The 26,100-nt window shown below is 45.5% G+C and overlaps 1 protein-coding gene across 2 annotated transcripts in view; it reads right to left on the reverse strand.

Moving 5' to 3' along the window:
- The window catches only part of LOC147635730 (peroxisomal fatty acid beta-oxidation multifunctional protein MFP2-like), a 192,019-nt gene that overhangs the window by 144,069 nt on the left and 21,850 nt on the right, over positions 1–26,100 (reverse strand). For both annotated transcript variants that reach the window (XM_086803129.1, XM_086803128.1), the window contains one exon: positions 16,665–16,799. In XM_086803129.1, coding sequence (XP_086659255.1) covers positions 16,665–16,758 — 94 coding nt within the window. In that variant the 5' untranslated portion in view covers positions 16,759–16,799. The remainder of the gene's footprint in view (positions 1–16,664; positions 16,800–26,100) is intronic.

Here is a 26,100-nt window from a genome sequence, read left to right on the forward strand (position 1 = left end):
TCTCATAGTATACTGGGCAGCGGCATATGTAATGCTCCTCCGTCTCAACCTCTGTGTGGAATAATCGGTAGATCCTCTCCTCTCGGGGTCTCCTTATGAGCTTCCCAACTCTGAAGATGCGTTCACCTCTACCTGTCTCCACTCCGAGGCGATGGGATGAAACCCATATCTGGCCAACCGCAATCTGCATGGCATGGGACATGCGAACACTCAAGTAGCCCAACTACTGGATGAATCCATCCTCATTGAGTGTGAGGAAATCTTCGTGGGGAGCTCCGGAGGTGTGATCCCCAATAACCCTCAAAATTATGCAAGAGATAGATGGAGTGTAGAGAGAAGAAGAAGAAGAAGAAGAAGATATATTAACATCTTGCAAAAGACCCAACGGATTTATGAGACAAAAAGGTCTGGAAAATCCGGTGCTGACTACACCCGCACCTTGGTATCTTGTAAAAACTTCTATCTGAATGAAGAAGTTCCTACGGAGGTCCATTGTATTTTTTTCAAGCTCTCTCTAGTATATTTGAAGTATTGGTCTATTTTTTTGGTTTCGGGTTCCACGATTTCAGTGACAAAATTGTTAGCACATTCATCCCCAGTTTCTGCTCATTTCATGGACCAATAAAAAGCAACCTATTGTGGCACTTTCCTCTACAGACGCAGAGTATCATGCAGTTTGGTATGTTGCATGTGAGGCAATTTGGTTGCGGAGATTATTGGGAGAACTTGGCTATCCTCCTACCGTATCTACTCTTCTTTGGTGTGACAATCAGAGTTGCATCGCCATCGCCAAGAACCCTGTGTTTCATGCTCGTACGAAACACATTGAGATTCAGTATCACTATGTTCGCAAACGGGTTCTTGCTCGAGATTGGTGTTTGGAGTATTGTCCTTCAGCAGAGAATGCAGCAGATTTGTTCACCAAGCCGATTTCTCAGGTTTCCTTGGCTCCTCATCTTCGGCTTCTCGGAGTTTGTTCAACATCTGGTGCTGAGAGGGGGTGTTAGCACATTCATCCCCAGTTTCTGTTCATTTTTGGAGTTCCCTTTTGGTCCCTTTCTATGGCCCTTCGGTGTGGGCTGGCCACCCCTTTTTTCCATATTTTTCTGGCATTTTTCCGAGGTCGGGTGACTGATGTCCAGTCGGCCAGCTCCATGTCCCAAGTCGGCCAAGTCCCCTTTTCTCCAGTCGGCCAGCCCACTCATGCCCTATTTATAGGCGGGCTTGCCTCCTCATTTTTCATCTTGTAGTCTTGATTTGTATCCCTCACTTATGAGACCTTTTATGTATCTTGCCCGGGACTGTTTCATTGCAATATATTTAGCATAGTTGCTTCATATTTCTCTCTCTCTTAGCACACTCTAGTGCTTGTATGCTTCCGCTCTGTGCACTCTTTCATGGTATCATCGCTCTAGGTTCAGAGTGACTATGTTGTCCCAGTTTCTCCTTAGTTTTCAGCACCTTCATCTCTGCATTTTTTTCTTCTCAACTCTGCTGCTGGTCGGCTGGCCTCTTCCCAGCACTTCTCCAGTGCAACCTCTGGTCATCCATCACCGGTTTTGACCATTGAGACCCCCTGTACACCTGTCGGCTCATCTGTTTCAGGGCAGCAGCACTTGTTGTGCTGCGTTTTTTCCTCTACAGTTGTTTCTTGCAGTTGTTTCTAATTTGAGGATTGGTGGCACTCGGTACCTGTGGTGGACACTTCTTTCGAGAGTGCGTTTTTTCTTCTAAGATTGAGCCCGAGCTTTTGTGATGGCTGCCCCAGTTACTCTTCATATGTCCTCTGAGTCTACAAAGTTGGATGGCTCCAACTACACTTTGTGAAAGGTGAAGGTGAAATCAGCCTTGTGTGGAGTGGATCTTTGGGATTGGCTTGTTACAGCTACCAATGCCACCCCTCCCACCCTTGCTACTGTTGGTGTAACTCAGGCACCAATTGATATTTGGCAGGCAAATGATCGTCGTGTTTTCTCTTTTCTGATGTTGAATTGTCAAGATTCTGTTCTCTCTCATGTGCATACAGCAGATGTTGCACATGAAGTTTGGAAGGCATTTGGAGATCTTTACGAGATGAAGTCTCCGGGTCGGATTTTGGCTTTGGAAAAGCAACTTATGAATTTGTCAATTTCTGCCTTTCCATCTTTATCTGCTTTCATCTCGAAGATGAAATATCTCCGGGACGAGCTTGTTGTTTGTGGCAAGGATATCTCTACAAAGGATATGGCTATTCGGTTTCTCTCCAAGCTTCCAGAGAGGTTTCATGCTGGCACCTCTGGTGATTCTAATGGAGCTTTGGCTGCACGAGATAAAGGGAAGAATCAACAACAAAAAGGGAAAGGGGGTTCTGACAAGAATTCCAAGGATAAAGAGACAAAAAAAATCTTCTAATAACAAGGACATTGAGTGTCACTACTGTGGCAAGAAGGGTCATAAATCACCCCAATGTCACAAGAAGAAGCGGGATGAAGAAACAAAGAACTCTACCTCTACAATAGTGTCTCACACCAAGAAGGATGATGGTATTCTTCTATTAGCAGGTACTCGTCGTGAACTTGCTCTTGTGACTTCTCAATCGCAGTCTTGGATTGTGGATAGCGGTGCTACTGCTCACATGACACCTCATCGGGATTGGTTCAAGGACTTTACTGCCAGGACAAGTGATATCACTTTGGGTGATTCTTCTTCCATGCCAGTTCATGGACATGGCACCATCCCCATCTTCCGCTCCTCCGAGGAAAAGAGGTACTTCTCTGATGTTGTGTACATTCCAAATTTGGCATTTAAACTTTTGTCAGTGAGTGCTCTTACAGCTCAGGGTGCGGAGGTGATCTTCTTTCGTTATGAGATTACTATTCGTGGTAAGGAGACTGGTAGCATCTTGGCTCAGGGTGTCCAGGATAGTGCCTTGTACAAGTTGACCACTTTGCTTTCTACTGGTTCTTCAGCTCTTTGACATGCTCGGTTTAGCCATTTGAGCTATCAGCTTCTATAGCGAGCTTCAAATGATGGGTTGGTTGAGGGTTTACCGACCATCAAGGCTCCATCTTCTGTTTGTTTCTCTTGTTTACAAGGGAAGCAACAGCAAGCCGCCTTTCCGAAGGAGGCGACATACAGATCTTCGACATCACTTGCTCTTGTTCATGCAGACTTATGTGGTCCTATGAGTATCGCGTCTTTAAGTAAGGCGTTGTACAAGCTCGTGATGGTGGGTGACTTCTCCAAATATACTTGGGTCTTCTTTTTGAAGTCCAAGGATGAGGTTTTCAGCACTTTTGTGATTGGAGGGTTGAGGTGGAAAAAGAGACCAGTTCTTCGGTCAAGGTTCTCAAGACCGACAGAGGTGGTGAGTTTACATCCTAGGAGTTTCACCAATATTGCAGGGATTATGGCATTCGGAGACAGCTTACTACAGCATATACTCCATCACAGAATGGAGTTGCAGGGAGGAAGAATAGGACCATCATGGAGATGGCCCGTGCTACGCTTGAGCATTCTTCATTACCTCGATGTTTCTGGACTGAGGCAGCTTCTACTGCTGTCTATATTCAAAACAAGTCTCCTACTGCTCCTCTTCCAGATAAAACTCCATATGAGGCTTTCCACGGTGAGAAGCCCTCTGTTGTTCATTTGCGGGTATTTGGTTGTTCGGTGTATGTACATGTGCCTAAGGAGCATCGCTCCAAGTTGGACTCGAAGTCTCAATGCATGACTTTTCTCGGATATAGTTCTCTGTCCAAGGCATATCATCTGTATGATCAACAGGCCGGCAAAGAAGTTGTGGGCCGTGATGCAGCGTTCGACGAGACTCCTGCATCTTCAGAGGGGAGTGGTGAGCTTCTTCTTCCTTTGCCGCCTCCTCCGCCTCCTCCTCCTCCTCCCCCTACTTCTGTTACACCTCCAGCAGTGGATTCTCAGTCAGATGATAATGATGACTCTGCTCCTCCTCCAATGAGTTCGAGCAGATCTGCGCTTGGATGGTATTTTCAGACAGTTCGTGATTCTGGGTTACATGAGCTTCCTTCTGCTCCTCTGCCTTGTCCTCTCATGCGATCTTCCAATGTTTCAGGGAAACAAATTCATGACGGCAACATGTTTGTTAACTATGCTCTTATGTCCTCTATTATTCATGGTCCTTCTGATCCCACTTTTGTGGACGAGGTTCTTTCACATGAGCCTTGGCGTCGTGCTATGCAGGCAGAGCTGGATGTTATTGAACGGAATGGCACTTGGTTTTTGGTGCCTAGGCCATAGCAACGTAAGGTGATTGGTGTGCGGTGGATCTTCAAAACAAAGTACCGAGCTGATGGCAGCTTGGACAAGCACAAGGCGAGGTTGGTTCCCAAGGGTTATACTCAGCGCCTTGGGGTCGACTTCAATGAGACCTTCGCTCCGACGGCCCGGATGACTACCATCCACATTTTTCCACACTCCCCGTATTTTTTCCCTATTTTTCCCATTTTTTCCTAGTGGCTGGAGGGCTGCCAGGTGATGCCAGGACCACTCTGAGGCTGGCTGACTGCATCTGTAGCAGTCGTGGGCTATCTGAGTGCTGGCCGACTTGTTCTGAGCAGATGTGGGGCACCAGATGCTGGCCGACTGCTGTTTTTCAGCAGTCGTGGACATTTTGTGAGTCGTGGGCCTCTTCCAGAGCTGGCCGACTGCCCTCATGGGCTTGTATATATTCCCCCCCATCCTCCTCCACTTTCTCATTCAGTTTCTTTGGGATCTTGTGTATAGAGAAGAGTTTACACACATCTCTCAGTGTTTCTTGTGCTGATTATTTTCTGCAGTCTACTTGCTCTTGTCTACCCAAGTTTGGATATCATTTCCGCTGCATATTCTGACATGGTATCAGAGCCCTAGGCTCTAGCAGATCTTGGGCGTTTTTCTGAGCAAGAGGGGGAGCAACAGGTTGCTGATCGGTGGACTGTTTCGGGCTGAACGGGAAGTGAAGTTGCAAGAGGAAGGCGGGCAGAGGGGCTGGACAGCCACTTGCATATATTCTGATTTTCAGATTTTTCCCACCCACCCACCCTTTCAGGTTACTCTCCGAGATGGCGGATTTAATCAAGATGGCTGAGAAGCACGTGAAGATTCCGACTCTCCCCACGTTCCCAGTGGATCGGCAGTTGGACGGGTCCAATTACGGCATCTGGAAGGTCATGATGGAGTCAGTTTTGGAGTCATATGATCTTGCTGATTTTATTATCAAAGGGGTGCCAAGGCCGGAAGCTGAGGAAGGGGAGTTGTTATCGACGAGGAAGGACCAAGAGGCACAGGCACAAATGTGGGACCGTGTCGACGCCAGGGTCCGGTCGTTTATATTCCTCAATTGCACACCACAGGTGATCAACCATGTGAAGCACATGACGCTGGCGAGAGGCATATGGGAGCACTTGGCTTCTTTGTACAACAGGGTGTCACCCATGAAGCGGATATCCTTGGAAGTGCAGATGCGGGTTATGAACCCTGCAAAGTCTTCGACGATGCGGGAACACATTAACAAGCTGCAGGCCCTTCAGCAGGAAGTCCTTCAAGCTGGGAAAGAGATATCGTCCGAAGATATGGCCATCACGTTACTTTCCCACTTGCCTGGTCAGTATTCTGCTTTCTATTCCTCGTTGATCACTAGTGGCAGGCTCAGCACCATTACTTGGGAGGAGCTTGTGCCAATGGTCTTGGACCAGGAGGAACGTTTCACGAACCCTCCTCAGGGTGAAGGTTCGGAGGCCTTTACTGGCCAACGGTCGAAAGGCCGTAACTCGGGCAAGGGGAAGGCTTCATCGGAGAAGTCTTCTGAGAAGATGTCCGACGCTGACCGCGAGAAACTGAAGGCAGAGAGGACCTGTAATGATTGTGGCGAGAAAGGCCACTACTGGAGGCAGTGTCCCAAGCGGAAGACCGAGAAGGGTGAAGACTCCTCAGCAATCATGAAGACTCCGGCTTTTGTGCACCTGGAGGTGATGGACACCGATGCTTCATTTTCTTCAGGCAAGGAGGAGATTGGAGGACTCTCCGCAACGGATACTCGGGAGTGGATTCTCGATAGTGGTGCTTCCAGGCACATGACTCCTTCCCGTTCCGGTTTACAGGATCTCTGCAGGTGTTATGGTCATATTCTTATTGGGGATACGTCCACTATCCCAGTTCACAGTGAGGGCAGGATGGAGATAGTTCCCGATGGCAGAGGGGGGAAGCATTCCTCCCAGGTGTTGTATGTTCCGGCACTTGGTTTTCATCTGTTGTCAGTGCATCAGGTTTGCAAGACTGGCGTACGGGTGGAGTTTGATGAGCATTTTGTTGCTCTCCGGGACAAAGCAACAGGCCAAGTGGTTTGGGAAGGTGGAGTGGAGAATGGGGTTTACAGGCTTTCAGCACTCTCTCTCCCAGGTCCTCAGGTTTGTGATGAGTGGCACTGTGGTAATGGCTACTCAAGTGTGGATACACTGCAGGTGCGAGCTTTCCGAGACCAGGTGGTGGATAGCTTGCCAGTAGATGGCAGCAGTTGGCAGGAACTTTCCAGTGCTGATGTTGGTAGTTCTTGTGTTCGTGAGTCAGAGGAAGCTGAACAGGTCACTTATGCTCTGATGTCTCGTCGTGTTCGGGACATAGAACTTCCAGTAGTTGAGGATGTTCTTTCCACGGGGACCTTTCGGAAAGCCAGGCAGGTAGCAGGTTATTACTTGCAGAAGGAGGTGGTTTCTCCAGGCTTTGTGGTTCCGGATTCAGAGGGGGTTGTTGACAGGTTTCATCAGGTTTCCAGGACTTGCTTGTGCACCGTAACAGGTGTTGATCCTTGTGAGCAGTGTGATGTCTCTGTGACTCAGAAGCTGTATGGTTCATTGATCTGGTTGATGGACACCGGATTGGACGGGAGCTTCCTGATGAGGCAGTTGAGCTCTTGGTTGCAGATGTCTCTTTGGAAGGCAGGATTGTGTTTCCTGTGGTTTCTGCGAGATGCGAAGGATCATGGACTCTTGTACACAGGAGGGGGATTGTTGGATGGAGTCCGACTCCGCGGTTGGAGTGACTCGGTTTGGGGAGGAGATCCGGACACGAGGGGATCTACTTCAGGCCCAGGAGCAGTTCTACGGAGCAGCAGGAGGAGGTTACATTGCAGGTTTGGGCTTCCATTGGAGGAACCCATGGTCATCCAGAGGCACTTTGTTCGTGAACAGATTGTTGCTGATGACATCTTGCTGGAGTTTTGTTCGACGGAGGACAGTACGGTGGACCTCTTCACGAAGTCGCTCTCAGGATTTGTTCAGGCGGCACCCCAGCTCCCAGTGGTTGGTCACACAGCCAGGAGCTGAGAGGGGGTGTTAGAAGTCATCTCCTGTCTATTTGTATACACCAGGGCCTCTGTTGTGGGTGTGCCCGCCCGTATATCATTTTTCCACACTCCCCGTATTTTTTCCCTATTTTTCCCATTTTTTCCTAGTGGCTGGAGGGCTGCCAGGTGATGCCAGGACCACTTTGAGGCTGGCCGACTGCATCTGTAGCAATCGTGGGCTATCTGAGTGCTGGCCGACTTGTTCTGAGCAGATGTGGGGCACCAGATGCTGGCTGACTGCTGTTTTTCAGCAGTCGTGGACATTTTGTGAGTCGTGGGCCTCTTCCAGAGCTGGCCGACTGCCCTCATGGGCTTGTATATATTCCCCCCCATCCTCCTCCACTTTCTCATTCAGTTTCTTTGGGATCTTGTGTATAGAGAAGAGTTTACACACATCTCTCAGTGTTTCTTGTGCTGATTATTTTCTGCAGTCTACTTGCTCTTGTCTACCCAAGTTTGGATATCATTTCCGCTGCATATTCTGACAGTTGGTTGTTATCATTGTGGTCTATGTTGATGACCTCATCTTTACAGGTTCTTCTTCTGTGAGGATCCATTCAGTCACGGATGCTTTGGAGACAAGAATTTGAGATGACGGATCTTGGCCTTTTGCATTATTTTTAGATTTGGCAGACCCCTCAGGGTATTTTCTTCTCTCAGCAAAAGTACACACGGGAGATACTTGACAAGTTTCAGATGACTAGATGTAAATCAGTCTCTTCTCCTATGGATACTAATGAGAAGCTTTCTCTTCTTGGTGCTTCTCCAGGGATTGATCAGGGACAATATCGGATTCTCGTCAATTGTTTTGTTTGGTTGACCTACTCTCGATTGGACATTTGTTTTGCAATCAGCTTATTGAGTTCTTTCACATCCAAACCCCGTCGCAGCATTGGCGGTGTGCTCTCTGGGTTCTTCGGTACTTGCGTGGTGCTTTGGACTTTGGCATCTTCTATGGCCAAGGGTGCACTCTTCTTGGATGGTCTGATTTAGATTGGGTTGGAGATCCAGATACTCGGCGTTCGACCACTGGTTGTGTTTGGGTCAGGAGCCATTTCATGGAGCAGTAAAAAGCAGCCTACTGTAGCGCTTTCCTCTATAGACGCAAAGTATCATGCACTTTTGTTATGCTGCATGTGAGGCAATTTGGTTACGGAGATTATTGGGAGAACTTAGCTTTCCTCCTACCATATCTACTCTTCTTTGGTGTGACAATCAAAGTTGCATCGCCATCGCCAAGAACCCTATGTTTCATGCTCGTACGAAACACACTGAGATTCAGTATCACTATGTTCATGAACGGGTTCTTGCTCGAGATTTGCATTTGGAGTATTGTCCTTCAACAGAGAATGCAGCAGATTTGTTCACCAAGCCGGTTTCTTAGGCTTCCTTGGCTCCTCTTCGGCTTCTCGGAGTTTGTTCAACATCTGGTGCTGAGAGGGGGTGTTAGCACATTCATCCCCAGTTTCTGTTCATTTTTAGAGTTCTCTTTTGGTCCCTTTTTATGGCCCTTGGTTGTGGGCTGGCCACCCCTTTTTTCATATTTTTCTGGCATTTTTCCCAGGTCGGGTGATTGATGTCCAGTCAGCCAGCTCCATGTCCCCAGTCGGCCAAGTCCCTTTTCTCTAGTCGGCCAGCCCACTCATGCCCTATTTATAGGCGGGCTTGCCTCCTCATTTTTCATCTTGTAGTCTTGATTTGTATCCCTCACTTATGAGACCTTTTATGTCTCTTGCTCGGGACTGTTTCATTGCAATACATTCGGCATAGTTGCTTCATATTTCTCTCTTGCACTCTCTCTCAGCACACTCTAGTGCTTGTATGCTTCCGCTCGGTGCACTCTTTCAGTAATCCATATATCTTGAATGTGTAACTGTAGCAAGTCATATCGAATTACCCGGTTCCTATCCACATGTGTGAGCCTGGTGTAGGGGGATTCTCAGTCATACAGTCTACTGAAATGGGGATAGTTGGCTCATCTGTAGTCCATCAGGGCAGACCGCCTTTCAGGCCTACATAGGAAGAAAACCCTCAGTTTCACACTTTCGGGTTTTTTGGTCAGATTCATTTGTTCATGTACCTGATGGTGACAAGGGGAAGCTAGACGCAAGTCCAAGCACCATATTTTTGTTCGTTACAGCTCAGAATCCAAAGGTTATCCGCTCTATAGTCCTGCAACTACGAAGATCATCGTTAGCAGAGATGTGGTGGTTAATGACACTTCATCTTCCACTACAAAGGGTGTTTCTTCATCATCAGGGGCTGATTCGACTCAGCCTCTCCTTGGTTCCTCATTGGATCCTCCTGTTCCTCTTCCTCAACTTGAATCAGCAAATCCTCCAGCCCCTCCAACAAAGGAATCATCCAACAATGACCAAGAGGAGGACATTTCAATGGATGGTCCACAACAGGCTATATCTCATGAGCAGAGTTCGACTTTTGAGGGGGGATCTCGTATTCCCAATTGGTTGTATCAGACATTGCACGACTCGAGGGTCACATGGTTGCCTTCACCTATAGCAAGGGGTCCCCGTTGAGCGGAGCAGTTGCGTACCACGACGTCACCTCAAGAGAACCTATGCGCCAATTATGCACTGATGTCACGCATCCAGAAGGCCTTAGAACCTACTCATATTGGGGAGGCGCTCTCCAAACTGACTTGGAAGCAAAGCCATGGAAGCAGAGCTTGACTCTATTGAACGAAATCAAACTTGGGAGCAAACCGGCAAAGTGGAAGGTGATTAGTGTCAAATGGGTAAGCTGGCATGGATTTTGATGATACTTTAGCACCAATTGCTCGGATGGTGACCATACGTACAGTTCTTTCTCTTGCAACACACTCTCATTGGCCCATCTTTCAGATGGATGTCATGTCAAGTCGGCATTCCTCAATGGGAAGCTAAAGGAGGAAGTTTATGTGGAACAACCCCCCAGGTTTCAAGTTCATGGCTCCAAAGGTATGGTCCACAAGTTGAAAAAGGCCTTGTATGTTTTGAAACAAGCCCCCAAGGTTGGTATGAGAAGATTGATGCATTCTTTCAACAGAACGGTTTCAAGCAATCAGCCAGCTGATCCAAATCTCTACATCTTTCTCAAGAAAGATACATACTCTTATCATTCTCTATGTGGATGACTTGATCATCATAGGCAGCCATACAGCACACATTGCTCAACAAACCTTGCCCTTAGTAAGGAATTTGAGATGAAAGATCTCGGATTGCTTCACTTCTTTCTTGGATTGAAGATTCTTCACTTCTCAAATGACATATTCATTTCTCAACAGCGGTATGTTTCACGCTGTTAGAGGCTTTCACAATGACAGATTGTAAGCCCATCACTTCCCCCATGGATCCCGGCATCAAACTCTCCTCTTTTGGACCCGATCCACCGGCAGCAAATACACTTCGATACAAGCAATTGGTTGATTCCTCGATTTGGTTGCTCAACACACAACCTAATTGTGCATTTGTGGTGGAAACTCTAAGTGCTTTCATTCAGGCACCTTTGGATGTTTACTGGCAAGCAGCACTCAACGTGTTGCCGTATTTGCAAGGTACCAAGGATTTTGGTATTTTCTATGGAGAGGGGATTGGGCTGGAGATACGGATACCTGATGGTTTAGTACAAGGTATTGCTTTATTCTTGGATTAGGAGCAATTTCATGGACAAGTAAAAAGCAACCTATGGTGGTGCTTTCATCTACTGAGGCAGAGTATTGAGCGACCCGTTTGGCTACTTGTGAGGTGATTTGGTTGTGGCGGCGGCTACTTGAGGAGATCCGTTTTTGACACTTGCAGCCTACCATTATCTCGTGTTGCGACAAACAAAGTTGCTTAGCTATTGCTAAGAATCCAGTATTTCATGTGCGGACCAAGTATATAGAGATCTAGGACCACTTTGTGCAAGAGCGGATCTTGGAGGGAGACATTATTCTTTGGTGAATAAGTCTGCAACGTTGTCGTGGGTAGGACATTGGCATTCATGGTAACTCTTTGGGTCTTGGGCCACCCCCAAGACCTGAGAGGGGGTGTTAGCGTCTATCATCTCCTCCTGGTGGCTATTTTGGTTCCCATGCTCAGGCATCCCTCTATTTTTTCTGTAACTTGGTTGAACACAATGCTAATCAATACACTTAAATACACTAAGATTTGATGGACACATGCTCAATACAAGAAGTAATTTGCTGAATTGACAAGAGACACACAATGAGCCGGAACAGCCGACCCCTCCCTCAAATAAAGTATATTGATCTTGGGAGAATCAAGTACATAGTGTCATGGGCATTTCTGACCAGATTTCCATACCAATGCATATGAAGACAGTATTGCAAACAAGTGATTGTCGATGTAGACTTGCAACTCACACTACCCTCTCAAGTGCCCATGTTCCCTACCATCTGCTCTCTATTGTTCCACCAACACATGGTAGCAACAATCTACAAGAGAGCACGTAGGACAAGAGAACACTACACAGGGTATGTGATCTTGTAATCCGGTTTCTCCCTCCTGCTACTTGCTTCCATAATTAAGCATAAAAGCTTACCAATTGCAAGTACAGTTGATGATAGCGGAAGTCTTCGCGATGGAAGTCCTTGGGAGTGATGAGATCTTCGATTTGTCGCATTTCTTTGCGACAAAAGTCTTCAAGACGATCAAGGGAACCCTGGGAAAGCTTCTCCTATGGTTCAACTTGAGAAAGGAGAACTGAAATTAGGGTTTTCAGCAAGAAGACCAAAAATTACAACAATAAAGAGAACTGTTTTGCTGAATTTCAGTCATTCGGAGTGTATAGAAGAGTGATTAGCACCCGTAAACACTCTTGGAAGCTTAGGAAACACTTTAGTAAGCTTGGATATGGAGTTAGGAAGAGGAAAGTGCAGAAAATACAGCCCAAATGCCCTCATGAAGGAGGCGCCTACCTCTAGAGAGAGGAGGAGGAGTGAGGTGGTGAGTTGTCCACTCTAGGTGGCAGGCAGGTGCTTTGTGGAGCAAGCTAGAGAGGACACATGGCTGGTTACTCCCTTTGTACAAAGGAGATAAGATCTCGGTGGTGAACATTGGGTTTTGTCCACCTCGGGACATCAGTGTGTGTGAACACCGGGCTGGTCATAATTTATGAGTTTTGGTCGCCCAAAACTTAATGAAGTGTGTACACACTCACTTATAAATTAGTGTTAACTCCTAAGGCTAGGTTTATGACCAATACTTACCACCTATCACATGCCACATAACCATTTCAGCAAACAATTTCACAGGCACGGTTAATGGGCGGGCGTCCCCTTACCCGGAACTACACATTGGTCAAGCAAGCATGAAAACAACATGCAATTTCAATTGCAAGCAAGCACATAAAGATACTATGCAATGCAGCATTGGTATGGACAATCCCCGTTCATGATGACGCATCTGCATGACCAGCCATCAAATCAGCCCAAATAGTGGCAAAATCAGCATCCGTATGATACAAGTCACGCATTGTAGACAAGTCCCCATGAGAGGCAACCGAGATAACTGCTACATACGGCTTTCGTGATAATGCATCTGCCACTACATTCTTCTTTCTTGGGGTGTGCAAGATCTGAAAATGAAACATAGAGAAAAAATCGGCCATCCTCGTATGCTTCTTTGACAATTTAGTTTGGGTAAGAAAATACCTCAAACTTTGGTGATCTGTTTTCACAGTGAACATTGAAATTAGCTCCAAGAAGGTAGTGTTTCCATATAGTAAGTGCATGAATTACAGCCAAGAGCTCTTTCTCATAAATGCCAAGAGATAGCTCTGCATCATGCAATCTACGGCTCTCATAAGCCACGGCATGTTCCTCTTGATTTAGGACAGCTCCTATGCAATTTCCCAATGCATCACATTCCACACAAAGGATTTTGCAAATCTGGAATGATCAACACTGGACCAGGAGTAGTTGTATCTTTCAATTTGAGGAATGCATCCCTCTCTACATTAGTCCATTTGAATGTGGCCTTCTTCTTTTCAAATCATGCAAAGGAGAAGCAATCCATGCAAAGTGGCGAATGAACCTGCGGTAGTAAGAGCATAATCCAAGAAAACTACGGATCTCATGCACCGAACTCAATTCGGGCCAATTCCGAATTGCATCAATCTTTGCAGAATCCATCCGCACTCCATCTTTGGACACAATACGCCCTAGATAATGTATCTCTGACAAGAAGAACTCACTCTCCTTTGCATTTATGAAGAGTTTATGCTTACGGAGTTCTTCAAAAACAATAGCCAAATGAGCTTTACGCTCTTCTTCGGTCTTCGAGAAGACTAGGATGTCATCAAAGAAGACACCTATAAATTTCATGTACCCAAGGAATATGTGATCCATCATTCTATCGAATGTAACCGAGACATTTGTAAGACCAAAGGGCATAGGGCATAACAAGATACTTAGAGAGCCCAAATGCTGTCCTAAAAGCAGTTTTGTGCACATCCTCAGTGTTTTTGTCATTCATCTACATCTTTTCGCAACCCTCTGACAATTTTTGCCAAGTTGCCTTCAAAGGCTCCATTTCAAGCTCCATATGCTCTTTCTCCCTCTTCAAGTGTGTTTTGCACAGAGACTTAGAAGATGGGCCCTCCCACTTATACCCAATGCAGCTAATAGCTTTCATAGCCTTTCTCCAACAATGGGTACACACAATGTTGAATGACAAACCACATTGAACAAACAACTTTGTCAATTCACGGGTGAAACATGTTTTTGAGACCCCGCTTTAATGCTCTTCAAAAAGGGCACAGCTAGGAACCAACAACTACCTCACTCTACATATCTACATGATCATCTTCCAGCCTACCTTTTTCGGACACATCCTCAGTGTCCTACAAATCATCACTACCCCTAAATCCCTGCAATGCCTCTTGCTCTCTCCTCCATTGCAAAAGAGAGTCTTTAAGCTCTTTAGGCACTTTGTCACAACCCATGCCTTTCCCTTTCAATCCAAAGAAATGGGCATTTATCTTGATGGCGAAACCACCCGATATTTTCTCCCAATATTTGTATGCCCATTTCTCTATGCCTGAACCACCATATTTGCTCATAAAACTTACTTGGCTCCACATGGCATCCCTAGAGCAAGACATTTTGCAAAGAAAGGAGATTTGGGGCAACCTGTTGAAAAACCCCCACATTTCAAAATCTGAATTTTGCTTCAAAATCAGGCAAAATCAAGAGAAATCGAAGTTACTAACTTCAAAACCACGGTGCACAAGGGCTGTTGGAATGAATTCTTGCCCTCCTGCTCCTCACGCTGCCATGTGGCAGTGTATTATCCCATATAGTGGGTTGGGGTCAAATTGACTCCTCTATATAGGGCAAAATGCCCATTGGTCTCCCCTCATCCCCCACCTTTATGGTGGTATCACGGGATCTTCGGGTTTTTTTTTGGGGGGGGGGGGGGGGGGGGCGGCTGGTTGTTGACCTCCATCGCTTGCACGTGCTCTGCTGTTCCACGTTCTTCCATGGTATCAGAGCCTCGTCGGCTCCTACTCAACATCGGGCTTCGCATCAGAGCCTTGTTGACTCCTGCTCGGCATCAAGCTTCACATCCAGGGGGGGTGCTGGAATGAATTATTGCCCTCGTGCTCCTCACGCTGCCATGTAGCAATGTATTATCCCACACAGTGGGCCGGGGGAGGGGGGGCGGCGCATTTGTCCTCAATTGCAAAAAAGTGTCTTTAAGCTCTTTAGGCACTTTGTCACAACCCATGCCTTTCCCTTTCAATCCAAAGAAATGGGCATTTATCTTGATGGCGAAACCACCCGATATTTTCTCCCAATATTTGTATGCCCATTTCTCTATGCCTGAACCACCATATTTGCTCATAAAACTTACTTGGCTCCACATGGCATCCCTACAGCGAGACATTTTGCAAAGAAATGAGATTTGGGGCAGCCTGTTGAAAAAGCCCCACATTTCAAAATCTGAATTTTGCTTCAATCAGGCAAAATCAAGAGAAATCGAAGTTACTAACCTCAAAACCAAGTGCACAAGGGCTGTTGGGATGAATTCTTGCCCTCCTCGTCGTCACGCTGCCATGTGGCAGTGTATTATCCCATATAGTGGGTTTGGGGGGGGGGAGGTCTCTGTCCACGTGTTGCAGAGGCGAAGATCCCGTCCGTGTGCTGCGCCACTGCTTGCACGTGCTCTGTTCTCTCAAGGGCTAAGGCTGATCCGGGCCACAGAAAACAGGCAAAAATCCCAATCACAGCTACTCCAGGAACATCTCTACGTTTTCAAAAATTGTGCAGCGTGTTTTTTTTTTGTTCACTTTTTTTTTTTGAAGTAGTTATCTGATAGCGGCATTTGTTGGCCTTTAAAAAATATTAGAGCATTTTAAACATGTTTGAAATGTCAGGTAAGGAAACATGTTCCATAAATACTATGATAGCAAGGCAGCTATGGAGGATACGGAGGTGTAATTCGTTTGTATATTCCTGCATGTGACGATACGTCATTATGGACAAATCGCGTTCCTTTCCCTCATTGCTTGGGGAAAATCGATCAAGCGGCTCCATCATTTTTGGGTCTTCCAAAGGTCCCAGCTGTTGTTTTGGAGATACCCAACTGCTGTGGGGTTTCCCTAGTGCTGTACAGCCACCTTAAAGCTGCCCCCACCTAATATATCATCTGCTTGCTCCATACCTTCTACAAGCTGTTTTGATAGCATTAGGGCTGTATTGCTTCCCAGATGCTATACACTCCAGGTGTACCAAATGATTCAAGTCTGCCCAGGACACATTCTTGGCTGGTCGACTGGCTCTCAAACCGCCTAGGACCAGGGTTAGGAGTTCTTCTCCAGTGGTGGCTTCGTCTCAATGATATCTGCAAGCTGTCCCAGGAATGTGGCCAGTTTTGGTGACCCTTGTTCAAGCACCAAATGGAAGGGAAAAACTGCAAACAAATTTCTGTCAAGGCCTGGCTAGGGTAAAAGATCGGCAACTTGGACTCTTGGTAGTCCAGAGGGTCTTTGGCTACCCTAGGACGTGCTTGAGGTGAGATTTGGGAGTCTACATCAGCAACCATTATTGTCTGCAATTTGTTTTCATTTCTACATTGTAATTGGCAGTTCGATGATCATGAATCACCAACAAGCTTGTATTACAAATACTCCACCGCAGGGCCGCTGGGAAGAAGGGGGGGGAGCGGGGGGGGCGGGGGGGAGTGGGGGGGAGAAAGAAAGAAAGAAAGAAAGAAAGATTTTATTAACGTCTTCCAAAAGACCGAACTCGGCCTATGAGGGAGGGAGCGTGTGTTGGTTGTTGTTTATATTTATACAGTAACAAAAGAAAGAATGAGATGAGTACCAGAGTTGGCTAAGGAATTAACAGGGGGGTTGTTGATTGTTATCACAGCTACTTTATCTTCTCCGACTTCCATCACAACCTTGCTTGAACCCATCTTAGGGAGCCTTGCATATGCCTCCTCAACAAATCACGATCCTGTAAAAAAGCAAAGGCATCACAATGAGAAGCTGAACTGGGTGCTTAAGTGATATCACAAAAGCTTAAAGCACTCTAATATGCAAACATGGATTAGCTGCTAATAAAACTTTTGACAGCAGAGTTCATAAAAACCAACTTAGATATTCTGCAAGAATTGTGCAGAAACATCTTTCAATAGCAATCACTCAGCAGTGGGCAGTGAGATCATTGGTTTCAAAAATTATAGCCCTTAAAAAACAAATATATTGCATGAAATCTTGAGAAGAAATAGCAACACCATCAAAAAGAACCAGCATTTCAGCTTGTAAAAGTGTTCCCCATAGCAAATAATGGACTCTCGCACCAACATGCCTAGTAAATTCACTTTAACAGCGAGAAGGTCAATGTGAGGGGAAGAGCCACATTAAGGGCCCTTACTGCCAAGTAATCAAATCCTTCCCTCAAAGCCAAGGCTTCAAATGTGTGGAAAAGCCGCCTCTGTTGCTATCTATGGGAATGAGTAGTGACACCGAAATGTCTAGTTGAGCAAGACCAAGCCATCTCCAGGACATGCCTCAAGGAATGGATCCCACCACTCCATGGGGGCAAGGTTTTGTCGAGGCTTGTCAACCACCAGTCGAGAGGTTTGTATCTCGCTCACAACTCTTGGGGGGAGGCTAGGCTTGGAGGGGTTGAAAGAGGAACTAGATGTGGTCAAGTGAACTGTGTTAGTCTGTGTGTTTACGACAAGAGGAGCCTTGTAGAACACTTGTGCCTATGTGCTAGGCTTTTCAGAGATAAAAAGAAGCGTGTTGCGGAATCACACACAACACAAACTACTGTCCATATTATGTAAGAAAGCATCTTACCAGTTTTGCCACACTGAGATCTATCCAATTTGTGTTCCTGCAACAAAAGTACATCCATAGACCCTCCTGTAACAGCAGGGTGAAGCTGGTCCTTCAAAAGGCGCTTCCTACCACGGGTGGGAAGCCCTCCAAGGCCCTGAACATTCCATGAGACGATTCTCATGGAAGAGAAGAGGGTTTGACCCCCGATCTAAGAAGACGATGGGCAGCCTGAGGACGCCTCTCATAATGCTGGAGTTATGTGCAAGTCAGATTCAAAGGAAAGTTGCACGTGCAATTTGGGGGATTTCTCAATTTAAGGCAAAATTGAAAAATTGCAATTTGGAGGTTTTCAAAATTGAGGTCAAAATCAACAAATTGAACCTCTTTCATTTGCAGAAAATTGGGGCTTTTGTGAAAATTGGCCAATTAGATGCACATTGAAGCGATTGGAGTGCATAAAAATTGGGGATTTTCAAATTGGAGCATGTAATTGGGCATTACAGCTGTGATTTGTCGCGTATGTATACACATTGTGTGTAATTGGACAATTTGGTGCAGGTTTACACTTGCTCTGGTTTGCAGGCATACATTTGCACAGGACATTTGGTTGCCTGGCAGTGCACATTGGTGCTTGGTTTGCTTGCAAGTATATTTTGTTGACATGGCACAGAATGCTACAGATGTATTTAGTGTGCTCACCTAGGAGGACAAGCTGGATGGATCTAACTACTCCCTCTGGAGTTTCAAGATACGTAATTTGCTGGTAGCCAAAGGGCTTTGGGGCATCGTGCATGGTGATGACACACGCCCACTTACCATACAGCCAGCCACGCCTCAAAGGGGAGGTGCTCAAAGAGCTCCTGATGTAGAACCTGCTCCCACACAAGAGCAACAGAGATGGGACTCTAGAGATACACAGGCCATGTCATTGATAGCCCTTTCAGTGAAAAGGACTATTATTCCGCACATTCGTTCTTGCAAGACATCGAAGCTTGCATGGGACACATTGGAAGCAATGTATCAGGTACGCAACGAGGCAAGAGTTGCCTACTTGAAGAGGCAATTGGATCTTCTTTCTATGGATGAGGTGACTCCATGGCACATCATCTCACCAAAGTGAAAGATTTGCAGGAACAATTGCTCAACATTGATGAGGTTATCCCAGACAGACAGATGGTCACCAACACTCTTCATTCTTTACCGCCTTCCTACTTGGGCTTTCACACCTCTCTCAACCTCTCAATGAGAGGAGGTAGTGATCCCGTCACTTTTGAAGAGCTCGTGGGTTTACTCTTGCAGGAAGAGCAAACAAGAGCAAACTTATCGAGCAACCGTGTAGAGACAAGGCATTTACAGCCAAAGATAAGGGTAAAGCAAAGAGCTTTAGGCATGGGGGACAACAGTCTAGCAAAGCTGGTCATGGACAGCCTTCTTCTGGTGGTGAAAAGTCTGACAAAGGGGATGCAAACAAGCCCAAAAAGAAGGGCAAATGTCCAAATGGTGCCAATATATGTATGAAAAATGTATTGTATGTTCCAGGGATAAAAAAAATCTGCTCTCCGTCTCAGCCATAAACGACCAAGGTTTAAAGGTTGAATTTGAAGAGGGGAAGTGTTTGGTAAAAGACCCATCAAAGGGTTATGAAATAGTCACTTCTGAAACATGATACAAAGGCTTGTATAAGCTGGACAGCTATTACAAGCGTACTTATGATGCAAATACAGTGGCTGCCCACACTCCTGCTATGCATGATGCAGAGCTATGGCATGCTCGTTTTGGGCATGTAAATTTTCAGAGTTTGATGCTTTTGCAGAAGCATCATATGGTTGATAATATGCTACCTCTTGAGTCTCCACCAAGACATGTATGTGAGGGGTGTATTTTGGGAAAGATGCAACGAAAACCATTCCCCAAAGATGGAGCTGTTAGAGCTGAAAGTAAATTACAGCTCATACATAGTAATGTATGTGGTCCAATGCGGACACCATCCATAGGGAGACATCTTTACTTCGTCACATTCATTGATGACTACTCCAGGTTTGCTTGGGCTTACCCCTTGAAAGCAAAAGCAAATGTGTTTACATGCTTTCGACACTTTGTAGCAATGGCTGAAAATATGTGTGGATGTAAAGTCCAAACACTCTGCTCAAATAGAGGTGGAGAATACATGTCAAATACATTCAAGGATTATATGCTTAAAAAGGGCATCAAACACCAATTGTCCTGTGTCTTATACACCACAGCAAAATGGTGTAGCTGAAAGGAAAAAAAGCTCTCTCATGGAGATGGCAAGATGCATGGTGAAAGCACAAAAGTTGCCTCACAAATTTTGGATGGAAGCTATAATGTGTGCAACTCGTGTTGAACAGGTGTCCAACAAAAGCTTTGAAAACCATAACACCATTTGAGGCTTGGTATAGCCGAAAGCCAACAGTGGATTATATGCATACATTTGGGTGTTTGGCATATGCACATGTGCCAGAACAACTCCGAACAAAGCTAGATGACAAAGCAATTAAATGCATTTTTGTGGGCTACAGCAATGAGAGCAAAGGATACCGTCTTTATAATCCAACTACACGAAGGATTTTTGTCAGTAGAGATGTGGTATTTGCTGAAAATTCAGAACAGCCCATGTACAGCTTGTATAAAAGCAATGATACAGGCATACAGGACATGTTTGATGGACTTTTACACATTGCAATTAGGAGGGATTCAGATCAGCCAGCCCCAACACAACAAAATCCTCATGTAGAACATGTGGAACAGCAAGCCATTCAGCCCCCTTCTATGGAAGAAGTGGAAGATCTTGTCAGGGAAGAGCAAACAGCCATAGACACAGCCAAGTCAGTGCCAAGATGGTTGCTGAAAACTTTGCAAGAAAGTAAACTTGCAGCTCCACTGACAGGTAGAACAAGGGCTAGTTCCAGCCATGCTTTGAATATACATCGTGGGGAGTCTGCATTAGCAATGGGTGGTCTCTTTGATTCAAAAGAGCCTTCTTCTTATGAAGAAGCACATGAGAATGAGCATTGGTTGCAAGCTATGCAAGCTGAAATTTCTTCTATCATGAAGAACAATACATGGGATCTTGTGGAATTGCCTAAAGGCAAGCATGTCATTGGAACAAAGTGGGTGTACAAAGTCAAAAGAAAGTCTGATGGTACTATTGACAGGTACAAAGCAAGACTTGTGGCTAAAGGCTACTCCCAGAAAAAGGGAATAGATTATGAAGAGACTTTTGCTCCTACTTCGAGAATGACCAAAATAAGATCAGTGATTCCATTGGCTGCCCATAAAGGATGGAAAGTGCATCAATTGGACATCAAAACTGCATTCTTAAATGGGGATTTACAAGAGGAAGTATATATAAATCAGCCCATTGGTTTTGTAGTTCCTGGTGAGGAACATAAAGTATGCAGGTTACACAAAGCATTGTATGGGTTAAAGCAAGCTCCAAGAGCTTGGTGTGATAAGATACATGCTCATCTAACCAGCCAAGGTTATGAGAATAGTCCAACTGAAAGCACATTGTATGTGAAGAAAACCGATGCCGATATTCTCATAGTCATCTTGTATGTAGATGACATGCTTATTACAGGTACTAGCAAAGCACAAATTTCAGATTTCAAAGCTGATTTGAAAGCTGAATTTGATATGTCAGATTTGGGACCTTTACATTACTATCTCAGCATACAGTTTATGCATACAGATGATGGCATTGTTATGCAGCAAACTAAGTACATAAAAAGTTTGCTAAAAAGGTTTCACATGGATGAATGTAAGCCCATTTCTACTCCGGTAGAACCAGGTGTACGGCTTACTATGCATGATATTGGAGAGCCTTTTGAGGCCGGCATTTATAGCCAGGCAGTGGGATGCCTCATTTACTTGTGTAACACGAGGCCAGACATATCTTTTGGGGTGTCTTTGTTGAGCAAATTCATGCACAGCCCAAGCACAAAGCATTGGCAAGCAATCAAACGCATTTTTCGTTATCTTAAGGGTACCCTGGATCTTTGTTTGTTCTATCCCGGCGGGGCAGCTTGCAGCTTTATGCATACAGTGATTCAGATTGGGCTAGTGATTATGATACCAGGCAATACACCAGTGGGAATTGTTTTTTTCTTGGCAGTTCATGCATATCTTGGTTGAGTAAAAAGCAACCCACTGTTGCCACATCTACTTGTGAAGCTGAATACAGGGCAGTCTTCACAGCTACAGTAGATTGTGTATGGTTGAGGAGACTATTGGCTGATCTTCGTGAGTGTCAGCAGACACCCACCACCATTCTCACTGATCGCCAGAGTGCTATGGCCGTGGCACGAAATCCAGTATTTCATGCACGTACCAAGCACATTGAAATTCATTATCACTATGTCAGAGAGAGGCTACATGCAGGGGAGATCAGTTTATCTTATTGCCCTACACAGGATAATGTTGCAGATCTATTCACAAAGGCTTTACCTCGAGAAAAGTTTGAAGCTTTCCGCAAAGCTTTGGGCTTACTCTCATACACAGAGTGATCTGCTACCTTGTACAGGTTCACACTTCCACTACAGGGGGGATTTGTAGGCATATGCTCACTTATGGTAGTGCTATGTGTGAACAAGGCTTAACCAAGGACACTTTTTCCCATGTGGTTTTTCCCCTTGGACATCAAGTGTGAAAGGACACTCTAACATATAATATTTTGTACTTCTATATTATATGGATGTGGCACACATACAAGGGTTGACTTGCATTTTGTGGATACCACACTTTTGGCTCTCTCTCTCTCTCTCTCATTTCTGTGTGTGAGCTTCTCTACCCTGCACCTAACCCTAATGTGCAGGTTTGTGTGTGTGAGTGTGTGAGTCCAACACCCAACATATATGAGGTTTTATCCATTTTTCTCATATTTAGTAGGTTGTGGAGCAGTCGGCCAGCTCCTAGGGGCAGTCGACCAACTTCCCAGCATCACTATAAAAGGGGCCCTCCCATATTCACTTGTTCATCCATCTAACCTATTTGACAGGCACATGTTCTACACCATTCACTGGCTGATATTGCCATTGTAAAAACCTCTTGCTACATAACATGATGTTCATTGTCTGATGTCTCTCTCTCTCCTTTGCTCTCCCTCTCTCCTATGTTTGCTTCCACATTGTGCAACTTTATCAGTAGGCCATGAGTCTATTGTCTTGCTGAAGACCAGCACCTGTGGCTACATTGTTGGCATCGGTAATGACCTCGAAAGGTTCATCCCAAGATGCTAACTTCAAAACATGCGTTTCTGAGGCTGCTTTCTAGAGTACGCGGAATGCATCAAGCGCCTTGTATGTAACTGAGACTTTTTTTTACAAGTTTTCACCCTCTTGAGCAAGTCAGTGAGAGGTGCTGCAAGGTTGGAAAACTGGTGAGCATGCATACTGTAGGCTTGGCAAAGACCTACGAATGAATAGATCTCTTGGGTGGTCTTAGGAATGTCCCAATCCAAGATCTCTTGAACCTTTGAGGGGTCCAATCGAGTCCCAGAGAAACCGATGATATAGCCCAAGTATTGAGCCTCTGTAACGCCGAAGATAGACCTTTTTGGCATTTATGTAGAGCCCATTGTCTCGCAAAAGTTGCAAGACTTTCTCCACATCTTTCTCATGCTACTCCGCAGTGGCTGAGAATATAAGTATGTCATCAAGAAATATGAAAACACACTTAACCGATGAGGACCGCGAACCATTGTCTCGCAAAAGTTGCAAGACTTTCTCCACATCTTTCTCATGTTGCTCCGCAATGGCGGAGAATATAAGTATGTCATCAAGAAATATGAAAACACACTTAACCGATGAGGACCGCGAAAATCCTGGACATCATTTTATTGAAGGTTGTTGGTGCATTGGTAAGCCCAAAGGGCATGACTACGAGCTCGTAGTGACCACGCTATGTCCTAAAACCTATTTTTGGAATGTCAGCTTCAAAAATGCGGACCTGACGGTAACCACTCTTGAGGTCGATCTTAGTGAAAAAATTTGCACCATCTAAACACTCCAAAATGTACTCAATCCCTAGCATAGGAAACTTATTCTTAATGGTGAGTTTGTTTAATGCCCTGTAATCTACACAAAGGCGTGCAGACTTGTCGTTCTTTTGGACAAATAGGATGGGTGCAGCAAATGGTGAGGAAGATGGCCGAACGAATCCGGTTCGCAGGAGTTTAGATGACTGCTTTTCTAGCTCGCCCTCTAACGTCTTGAAAAGATGATAGGAAAACCTACTAGGAGGTTCTGCTCCAAGGACCAAATCGATAAGATGGTCCTCCAGACGAGAGGGGGGAAGATTGGGTGGGAGATCGTCCCTAAGCATAATGTCCTGGTGTCGAGACAGGAGGGCTACTAACTGCGAAACTAGAGATGAAGATGAGATAGCCGCTATCGATGAGGTACAGGCTGTCTAAGCATAAACATAAATCAATGCTCCTTCCGCTCCCTTGCAGATAGCTCGTCGGGCCTCGAGATGAGAAATCAAAGGGATGCCAAGAATGCTTCTATCCCCACGAATCATGACAGGCTCAGAAAAACCTTTAGAGATAGTAAAAGTGTCCTGCCCCCAATCAAGAATAGGTTCATACTAGCGAAACCACTGGATTCCTAAAATCATGTCACCCCCCAAAAGAGGCAAGAGAATGACATCTCGTTGGAATGAGGCCTTTTGAACTTGAAAGAAAAACTGTTGTGCCTTTTGAGAAATGTGGGTGCGGAGACCAGGTGTAAACCCGTTCACATCCAAATGATAGGGTACTAATGTGCAGCTCATTTTGGTAGCCAACTGGGGAGAGATGGCGTCCTCAAAATTGCCCATGTCAAACAGGACTACAAATTGGCGGTCCTTGGCAGAGCCATAAGCTCAAATAAGGCTTTTCTGTGCATCATCACCCTCACCCTCTTGCTTAGCATCAAATACCATGGATGGCATAGGATGCATAGAAGGTAAAAGCTGAACTACGTTGGTGGTAGTAGGCGGTGCTCGAGGAGCAAGAGATACTGTGGCAATTGTGGAGGTGGCTTGCTACATTTTCCATTTTTGACAATCCTTCTTACCATGCCTAATGGCATGACAAAAAAAACATCGGTTTTCTGATTGGTATTTGCGTTGCTCCTCTGGAGAAAGATTGCCTCCAGTGATGCCTGCTTTAGCCTTTTCATTAGGGGTTTTCTTAGGTTTGGATTCCTTATCCTTCTTACCCCCTCAACTAGAGCTAGAACTATCGTCCTTCTTAGCGTCTTTAGAGGACGAATTACCTTTTCCCGGCTACGAAGCAGATTGCTATTGCTAGGGTTTGATACTAGATTGCGGTTGCTTGGGCTTGCCTCCGTTCATCTTCGTTTTTTCATTTTGAGCAAGAGTCAAAGCCCAGTCATATGTGATGGGTTCAAAGTTACGAACTGTGAACCAGATGTTAGGATCTAATCCACAAATGAATTGATCCATCTTGGTCTGCTCAGATAACCCTAACTGCTGCGCTAAAGTGATAACCTTACTGGAAAACTGAAGCCGGGTGACCCGTTCTGTTTGAATCCATAGAACTCATCTGCCAGGTTGGTCAAATACCGGGGAGGGAGAAATTTAGTGTTTAGGTCATGGACAAAGATATCCCAGCAAGAAGCTGTGACACGTGATCTGGTCTATATGTAAACTAGACCAATGCTACCACCAAGTGACTCCGTCACCCGTAAGGTGGGGAGCCGCCACGTGGACTTTACCTTGAGAATCTGTTAGCTTTGCCAAAGGAAAATATTCATTAAACTAATGAATAAATCGATTGACAGCTAAATGATCACACTTAACATCATACTTACTAAAATTTGGTTGGGTTCGGATGACGGTCATCGATGTCACGGGAGTTTGGCTGGTGGCACCTATGGGTGGGGAAACTGAAGAGAGGGTGTGCTGAAATTGCATATGCATGGCCTCCTTTTCCCGCTTGTGTTCGAGTATCATTTGCTCTCGAGGGTGCTCTTGAGCTACGAGTTTAGCTTGACGCCGGTCTTCTTCCAGCCTGTGTTGGGCTTCCTCATAGTCCCGTTTGTCTATTGTGTCTTGTTGTTTTCTTGCTTCTGCTTCATCTTTTTCTTCCTACCTCATTCTCTCGTCTTTGTTGTTCCATCTGAAAGAAGTGGGAGATGAAGTCGGGGGTAGCTCGTGAATGAGTGCACAAAGCAGAAGCAAACAAGCACTACAGTGTGCTGAGCAAAGAGTGCAAGAGAGAGAGAGATATGGAGCAACTATGCTGAATATACTCAAATGATACAGTCCCAAGCAAGAGATAGGATGAGTCTCATAAGTGAGGGAACAAAAGAAAAGACTAGACTATATGAAAAGTGAGAGGCCAGCCCACCTATTTATAGGTAAGAGGGGTTGGCCGATTGGACAAGATCACCTGGCTGACTAGACAAGGTGAAGCTGGCCGACTGGGAAAAATGCACCCCACA

The sequence above is a fragment of the Cibotium barometz genome, chromosome 9, assembly GCF_041138505.1.
Source record: "Cibotium barometz isolate CiBa-2024 chromosome 9, ASM4113850v1, whole genome shotgun sequence".
In the NCBI taxonomy this organism is placed as follows: Eukaryota; Viridiplantae; Streptophyta; class Polypodiopsida; order Cyatheales; family Cibotiaceae; genus Cibotium; species Cibotium barometz.